Raw genomic sequence first — 9,363 nt, 5'->3', positions numbered from 1 at the left:
TATTATGCTGGAACTTTGCGTGTGCTGGAGTTCCAGCATAATATGCTAGAAGTTCATACACATGTGCTCCAATCTCTAGTATATTATGTTGGAACTTTTCGTGTTGCAGCAAAATAATGGCTATTTTTCAATGACTTTGCAAACACTGGCTATTTTTTAATTATATCGTTGTTCATTTTGTTGAGAATTCTATTAGATTGTCATATTTCAAGAATAATTCCTCATTTAAAGTTATACAATTATGATAAAAGATAGAACTTTTAATCATATTGATCATATTACTATAGTTTTTTTTGTAGAGAATTCTAGTAGAGCTTAGCTCAATTTACTTATTTTATTAAACTGTGCACAACTATGATAACAAGGTAGATTTAAAAGTATATGCATTCTACCAATATATTTAAATTAGTTGCAAATCCTATCATATAAATATAACTGAGCTCTCACATAGTCAACTTATTTACATGAAAGGCGCAAGAACATAAACTTCTATCGGGATGCTCTATATATTATTTGGCCTGCCTAATAAATATGTGGAGGCTATTTTGACAACAAAGTCAAAACCATGGACATTGTTTCAAGACAGGCAGGCCGATTACAAATGGAAGCTCAAAGTTAATTTTGTTTCCTTGGTGTTTGTTTAATATACTGGTGAAAAAAATTATCTGGAAATGTTTTTCAACCAAAAACCATTTTAAAACGTTTTTCAAGTTTTACAACTTGAAAATTTTCAGTTCTTATAACAGTTGAAAAACTTCTCTAAAATATTGAAAACAACCTTTCATGTGGAAGAACAGAGATAGGATTAGCACATAAAAATATGAATTAATTCGTTGAAATGTTTGACTCTTGCCACATAGAACAATTGCTAAATGTTATTTAGCCAAACATCCATGCCCCAGAAATCAGGACAATAATCTAAGATCAATAATGAATGAGTTGGACAAGAAACCATTTATTTTCACTTGCATATAAAGCACAATAGCCGTTAAAAAAGAATTACAAAACAGAGTCAATCCTTTATCCTCTCCTTAGATCATGGCATGAAAAGGCCAGTCTGTTACAAAAAAATGAATGTTAAAGTGAACACACTCAAAACACATAAAGAGAAATAAAGGTAAGACAAGAAATAAAAGTGCAAAAGTCTGAGACTTAGACGGTTAATTCTGCAAATAAAAACCAAGAAATCAGCACTGTGGGAGATCAGATGGAGGAGGAAGGAGTTTCTGGTTTGGAAGTTTTCCATCTAAGACAAGCCATGCCATCTTCAGCCCCCAACTTGTATGAACTTCCAAGTGACAATGCATGAACCAAACACCTACATTCAAATGTACAAATTCTTGAGTCTTAATTAAAACATATAACTTCAACAAAATATTATTATCAAATGAAAATTTAGTATAAAATTCACTTGTGATTTATTCCACCAACCTGGATTATCAGCTAAAAATCGAATAGCGACCCAACCACCAGATGGCACACCTACAGTGTTCCTCTCAACAGGGTCAATGAGATTGAAGTTAGCAGGATCCTTATTAGGGTCAAAGTTACCAAAACCTTGACCAGCAACAAAGAAATTGAAGCCATGAAGATGAAGTGGATGACTTTCAGCACCAAGAATGCTTGTATCTTGCATGATTAACTCAACACTTGTATTAAATGGAAGTACCAAAACTTTAGTACCATTGTAAACCATTGTGTTATTTGGAGGATTCCCGGTATAATTGAACCAATTCAAAGGATTAATAGGAAAATAAGGGCTATAAACACTATTTGATTGTCCCATGAAATGAGATTGGAGTAATGCAGTTGTAGGTTGTACAAATGATATGTTATTAATCGACGCTGCAAATTTGGTTGTATTAGTAGGACCTTGACAAGTTTGATTTTTGTCACAAGGAGTCGTGCCAAGGCCTACTGTGAAAAAGAAATGCTTGTCAACATTTTGTGGGACCTTAGCAGGAAATTGAGAATTTGCCAAACTACGGAGTTTCTTACTAAAATTGGTGGCAAAAGAAGTGTCATTTAGAGGTGGTAAAGTAGGCTTGAACAGAGGAAGTTTCTTGATTGATTTGGTTGAATGAGGAATTGGGGATTCATATTCAAGAATTCCAGCAACAGTGGAGTTGTCAAAAGTGCCTTGGCCCGTAACATAAGGTCTAGCAGTCATGAGAAAAGTGGCACTAGGGTATTCAGGTTTGGTTTTCAAAAGAACATTTGTGGTCTGTCCTGGTGTTACAAGTATTGTTTCAGTCTCAAAAGGTTTAACGTATACTGCATCAGCATCGACTACAGTGAGTGTATGATTTGCAATGCTGAAGAAGAGCTCATCATTTAGTGCAGCGTTGATCATACGGAGAAGGTATGTTTTTCCTGGCTTAACCTTTAGTTTGAATGTATCTGCCACAAACCATTCATAGAGCATAAGTCAGAATAATGGAAAAATAATAGTACTAAAAAGTTCGACTACTATACATTGATACATATCACTTAAAAGTCATTTACAGATAACTTTCTATAATAAGCATGTATTGATAGCCTACTGAAGTAGAATGGCTTGTTACAACCCGCAAAAATTACAAAATATATTGATTGAACGAAATAATTAAACGTTAAAAGTACCTTTTGCAGAGCAGTTGTACAAGAGTCCTGGAAGGCCATTGATGGTGTATGCATCTGAGACATTTGGACCTCCACCAGTTTGTAGAGCTTGGCTAATGATGGTTTCAGGATCAGCATTGAACCATTCTCCTGAACATCGAAAAATTAATTTTCGTAAATAATATTAGGAATAATTATAGATGGAGAAATTTGGATCATAAAAATTAATTTGATATGTTCTATGTGGATGTTTAATTGAGTACCTAAGATGATTGGAATTTCCTTGAATGGTTTGACAAAAGGGTAGGATTCATTTTTCTTAGGAAGGATAATTAGAGGGCCATAAAGAGTAGATCTTAGCCATGAAATATGGGCATGCCACCACAAAGTCCCTCTTTGACCAACAATTGTGTAATTGTATACATAACTTTGGCCAGTTTGAATGGGGCATTGTGTTATATATGCAGGACCATCTGCCCATCCACTACGAAGCTGTCTCACTCCATGCCTGTTCAGAGGGGCAAAGAAAATTAAAGAAATTAATCCTAGAATATCCAAAAAAATATACTAAGAATTGAAAGAGAAAGATATCATAGCTGTTTGAGGTTTTTTTTTTTTTGTTTTAAATGTTTCTTTGAAATAGCTAAAGATGTCGAAAGGGTTAACTTCGGTTCCACATACTATAGTGTAAAAGAAATTATACTACTAATTAGGTCACAGTGTATTTAAATTAAGTTTAATGATCTATGTAGAAAGGACTCAAATGTAGGACGGAGATAAGGACCAAATATTATACCAATGAATGGAAATATTGTTAGGAACATGGTTATTGACTTTTATAAGTAGACGATCACCCTCCCTTGTGATAATACGAGGCCCTGGGAATTTTCCATTGACTGTCACTATGCTCTTAGTATGGCACAATCTAGTGACATTTTGCATTGTAATCTACATTAAAGATTCAAAAATGAAAATATGTTAGCAAGAGTAACAAAAAATTATGCACATTATTTGCTGTAAGATAAGTAGAATGGACTTTTGATATCATACATTGAACTCATAGTGTCTGGTGATAGCTTGTGAAGGCTGAGGCATGAGACATAGTGCCAGAAAAGCAATAAAGAACATTGCCATAGGAACTAATGATGGAAAAGTGCTAGAAAACCCCATCAATATTTTGTCTGATCTCTTCCTTGAAATTAAATTGAAGGGTGAAGATCAGCTTTAGATATTGTAGTAAACTTGGATGAAATATAGCTCTAAGATTGATGTATATATAGAGAGAAATATTGATGAGATGCTTGGTCGATTAGGTGATGAAAATAGTGTATTTTAAAGAAGAGAAATCAGGAAGAAGTTTAGAATTTGCACATAAATTTTTCTAAAATTGACCAACTGTAGTTGGAAAACAACTTTAGAGTGATGTCAAAGACAATCTAGCTCTATTTTAATTATATATTTTGCTGAAGTTCAATAACTTTCCTTTGTCGTGATGTTAAGCTTGCATGATATTGACAAATTTTCCATATATGCTATAGCTACTGCATGTGCATGAAGTGGTTGTATCTTTTGCACTGTTTTAAATTTTCTCTTTGTGAAATTAGACGTCTACGGTTTTAGTGCAATTTTTTTACTGTTGAGGAGAAAGGTGTAACCTGATAATGAGAGGTGGTTTAGTTTATTTATGTATGATAAGTCAGTTAGGGAGTTAATGAGATAGTTAGTTAGTTTGTTATAGTAGTGGGAAGTCACACGTGTATATATATGTGTACATGTAAGAGATACAGAGTGTGTGGAATAGAATTTTTCCACTGATACATTCATTTTTCTCTCAGATATTTCTTCTTCTTCTTCTCTTCTTCTTCCTCTCTTTCTCTTCTCCCTCTAGCTAGGGTTTCTGCAGGTGATCAATCACCAAACTTCAGCATGGTATCAGAGCTCCGAGCTCGGAATTGAAGCTCAGATATCGATCCTCAATTTCTTCTCAATTGAATTTCTGGTTCAGATCTAATATCTCAATTTTTCTGTTTTTTCAACTCGAAATTGCTCAATAATGGCGGGTGATGATTTGTTGAATGAAAGTCCAAATACTACTGTTGAAAATGCTTCGCATGCATCATCAGAGGATGAATTTGAGGAAGGAGTGACAGTAGCAGTCACTCATCCTCTGTACCTAGCTCCCAGCGATACAAGTGGAATCTCCTTGATCTCATTTCAGCTAACCGGCACTGACAATTACTCTCTATGGCATCGATCTATGTGAATTGCATTACTTGGTCGAAATAAGCTTGGGATTGTTGATGGCAGGTGTCCTAAGGAGCGGTTTCGTGAGAAGTACTGGTATCAATAGGAGAGGTGCAATGCAATTGTGCTGTGATGGTTGATGAATTCAGTGGCTCCGGCATTAATCAGTGGCATTCATATGCTACTAGTGCACAGGTAGTATGGATGGATCTGCAGGAATGTTTTGACAGGGTGAATAATACACGTTGCTATAATTTGCACAAGGAAATTGCCACTCTAAATCAAGGTACTGCATCTATCTATGTTTACTACTCGAAGCTCAAAGATCTTTGGGATGAGACTGAGTCTGTAGTACCTACTCCTGGCTGTGACTGTGCTAAGACAAAAGAATTTATTATGCATTTACGAAAACAGAAGGTGTATCAATTTCTAATGGGCCTAAATGACTCTTACTCTCAAGATCGTAGTCAAATTCTTATGATGAAACCCTTACCAACAGTAAATCAAGCTTATACTATGCTCATGAGTGATGAAAGTCAGAGAACTATAGCAGCCACTGCTGGAGTGTTAGGATCTGCTCCTAATGTAAACATAAATGCCTATGACTCTACTGCCCTGTACAGTGCTAAGCCTAATTTCAATCCAAAGTTTAGGAAGAATTACAATGTCCAGTGTGAGTTCTGTAAAATGAAAGGCCACAGTAAAGAAAACTGCTACAAAATCATAGGGTATCCACAAGACTATAAGTTTAAAAAGAAAGGGGGAGCTGGAGCATACAATGCTATGATTGAACCTAGTCATGTTGTGCTTTTGCACACAAATCATGTCTCTCAGAACAGGTCAATGACATCTATGCCAATGCAACCTATGCCTATGTATCAAGGCCATCAGTATGTGAGGCAAGTTACTGAAGGATTACAGGGTCAAGGGATCTCAGGCACTCAGAATCAGGAAGGTACTTCACAACCTCAGGGATCAACAAATATTGCTCCACAAGGTGGTGGTTTTCCCTTCACCAAGGAACAATATGATCAGATAATACAGATTTTGAACAATACCCCAAGTTACTCAAATGCAGCAGGTATTGATACCTCTCTTTTAGCATCCACTAACTCATAAGAACAAGAATGGATCATTGATACAGGTGCAACAAATCATATGGTGTCAAATGTTAACTTACTAATCAAAACCTCCCTAATCACACCTTCTAAGTCTAGAAGAGTTCTACTACCTAATGGAGATGTCACTCAAGTTACTCAGATTGGAGATAGTCATATTTTAGATAGAAGCACTATTAAAGAAGTGCTTTATGTCCCTCAATTCAAATTCAACTTATTGTCAGTCTCCAAGGTGACAAGAGATCTAAGATGCTTTGCTTCCTTTTATCCTTATTTCTGTATATTTCAGGATCTCTTCAGTGGCAAGGTGAGGGAGATTGGTAGGGAAAGAGATGGCCTATACTTTCTGCAGAAACATGGGGCCAAGAAGCTTACTGCAGTTGCCCTAGTTGCAGCTGGAATAAAGTCAAGAACTACTGATATTACTCTGTGGCATAAAAGACTAGGTCATATCTCTAGTGTGGTACTCAGAAGACTGTTTCCTGCTAAACTAGCTAGTATTACTGATACTATCAATAAATGCACTGTATGTCCATGTGCTAAACAAACTAGGTTACCATTTCCTACTAGTTGTATTAAGAGCACTGATGCATTTGATCTAATTCATGTGGATGTTTGGGGTCCTTACAAGTATGCAACCTTTGATGGAAATAAGTACTTCTTGACTGTTGTTGATGATTTTACCAGAATGACTTGGTTGTTTCTTTTGAAGTTAAAATCTGATGTATGTGTTGTACTTGCTCAGTTTATTATGTTTGTTCAAACTCAATTTAACAAAACCTTGAAGGCAGTCAGATCTGATAATGGATCTGAATTTATTAACTCTGTATGCAAGACCTTGTTCCAGAAATATGGCATTATCCATCAGAAGACATATGCTTACACCCCTCATCAGAATGGAGTTGGTGAGTGGAAACACAGGCATATCCTGGAGGTGACTAGAGCCTTAAGGTTTCAGGCCAATATTCCTATTAAGTACTGGGGTCATTGTGTTCTTGCAGCAGTATATATTATTAATAGAATGACATATTCTGTACTCAATGGCCTATCTCCCTTTGAGTTGTTATATGGTAGAGCACTCACTTTGGACCATCTGAGAGTTCTTGGATGTCTGTGTTATGCCAAACAGATTCAGGAGATAGACAAACTTCTTCCTAGAGCTAAACCTACTGTCCTTATGGGGTTTTCTGATACTCAAAAGGGTTATATTTTGTTAGATTTAGATACTCATTGCTTTCTCATTAACAGAGATGTTTCCTTCAGGGAAGGTGTTTTCCCTTTTAAGGACTCTTCAGCATCTACACCACCTGTGTTCTTGCCCCATGAATCTTCTATTGTTGATGCTGGGCTCACCTCCCCTCCCTCTTCTATTGATTCTGACCATGCAGCTAGCAGATCAGAACATGACTTAAATATACAGCACCACTCACCATCAGAAGTAGTTCCAGCAACCTTGCCTTCTCAGGACCTCAGCTTCCCTGGTCTAAGGAGATCATCAAGGACCAGACAAGCTCCTATTTGGATGAAAGACTTTGTGTCTTTGCCAGGACACACGTATGTGCCTTACTCTATTTCCAACTGTGTATCATATGATTGACTCTCTTCTACATATCAGGCCTATCTAGCTGCCTTTTCGTCTATAGTGGAACCTACCTCCTTTGAGGAAGCTGTTAAAGATCCTAGGTGGGTGGATACTATGCAGGCTGAGATTGCTGCCTTAGAATCTAACCACACTTGGGATGTGGTCTCCGTGCCTGATGGAAAAATTCCTATTTGGTGCAAATAGATATACAAAGTAAAGTACAAGGCCTCAGGTAAGGTAGAAAGGTTCAAGGCCAGGCTTGTGGCCAAGGGGTATAGCCAGCAAGAGAGCATTGATTATCAGAAAACATTTAGTCCAGTGGTTAAAATGGTTACAGTCAGATCTGTTCTTGCAGTTACTGCTTCTGAGCATTGGCACATTCATCAGATGGATGTGTACAATGCCTTTCTACTGGGTGACTTGCATGATGAGATATATATGACTCTGCCTCAAGGCTTTCAGAGACAGGGGGTGAGTAGACCAACATGTAGACTCTTGAAATCCTTGTATGGCCTCAAACAGGTACCAAGACAGTAGAATGCTAAGTTGTCTGAAGCACTGGTGCACTTAGGCTTCATGCAGAGTCAACATGATAACTCATTATTTGTAAAAGGGACATGCAACCACATTGTCATCATCTTGGTCTATGTGGATGATATGCTTCTAATTGGACCTGATCTGACACTAATAAATGAAGTCAAAACTAAGCTACAACTGACTTTTAAGATGACAGACTTAGGAGAGTTGAAATACTTCCTTGGCATTGAGTTTTCCAGGTCATAACAAGGTATTCTGATGCATCAAAGGAAATACACACTAGTACTCATCTCTGAGCTTGGACTGGGAGCTGCAAAGCCTGCAGTTACACCTATTGAAGGTAATGTCAAGCTCACTACTAAGGAATATGATGAACATATTGGTGTTCTTGAGGGCACAACAGATGAAACCTTGAGAGACCCCGGCAAGTACCAAAGGCTACTAGGAAAGCTACTCTACTTGACAGTCACACGACCAGACATAGCATATAGTGTTCAGACATTGAGTCAATTTATACAGAAGCCAAAAAGGTCTCATATGGAAGCTGCACAAAGAGTGGTCAAGTATGTGAAAGGGCAGCCTGGACAAGGCATACTGTTGTCTAGCAGAAATGAGAACACTATTACAGCATATTGTGATGCTGACTGGGCAGCCTGTCTTCTCACAAGGAAATCAGTAACTGGATTCTTTATCAAGTATGGTGAGTCATTAGTGTCCTGGAAGTCAAAGAAGCAAAACACTATTTCCAGGAGCTCAGCAAAATCAGAGTATACGAGCATTGCATCAACAGTAGCAGAGTTAGTTTTGATACTTGGCTTATTCAAGGATATTGGAGTAGTTGTTGAACTTCCTGTGAACATACTCACAGACAGCAATGCAGCAATTCAAATAGCTGCCAATCCAGTATTCCATGAACGCACTAAATAAATCGAAATCGACTGTCATTTTATAAGAGAAAAGATACAGAATGGGTTGGTGAGGACATAATATATAGCAACTCAGGAATAGCTAGCAGATATCCTAACCAAGGGCTTAACCAGAGTTCAACATGACTATTTGCTGTCCAAGCTAGGGGTACTTGATATCTTCATACCACCTAACTTGAGGGGGAGTATTTAGGAGAAAGGTGTAACTTGATAATTAGAGGTGGTTTAATTTATTTATGTATGATAAGTCAGTTAGGGAGTTAATGAGATAGTTAGTTAGTTTGTTATAGTAGTGGAAAGTCACACGTGTATATATATGTGTACATGTAAGAGATACAGAGTGTGTGAAATAGAA

General features: G+C 37.1%; 2 protein-coding genes across 2 annotated transcripts; one reads left to right on the top strand and one right to left on the bottom strand.

The window, feature by feature from the left end:
* Window positions 1-939: 939 nt before the first annotated feature.
* On the bottom strand, window positions 940-3,860 carry LOC104085270 (laccase-17-like). Its single transcript, XM_009589271.4, has 6 exons — window positions 3,652-3,860; window positions 3,398-3,549; window positions 2,865-3,109; window positions 2,623-2,751; window positions 1,432-2,400; window positions 940-1,318 (listed from the first exon to the last, which is right to left on the bottom strand). The coding sequence occupies exons 1-6, from the start codon at window positions 3,769-3,771 to the stop codon at window positions 1,188-1,190; spliced, it is 1,746 nt and encodes a 581-aa protein (XP_009587566.1). The 5' UTR covers window positions 3,772-3,860; the 3' UTR covers window positions 940-1,187.
* Window positions 3,861-8,340: 4,480 nt separating this feature from the next.
* Window positions 8,341-9,009, top strand: LOC108943213 (secreted RxLR effector protein 161-like). The gene has a single exon (XM_018767043.1). The coding sequence runs from the start codon at window positions 8,341-8,343 to the stop codon at window positions 9,007-9,009; it is 669 nt and encodes a 222-aa protein (XP_018622559.1).
* The last annotated feature ends 354 nt before the right edge of the window (window positions 9,010-9,363 follow it).

Source organism: Nicotiana tomentosiformis, chromosome 2 (assembly GCF_000390325.3).
Source record: "Nicotiana tomentosiformis chromosome 2, ASM39032v3, whole genome shotgun sequence".
NCBI classification, from domain to species: Eukaryota; Viridiplantae; Streptophyta; class Magnoliopsida; order Solanales; family Solanaceae; genus Nicotiana; species Nicotiana tomentosiformis.
Note: the sequence above shows the minus strand (reverse complement) of the source record. Positions and strands in the feature narration are given on the sequence as shown.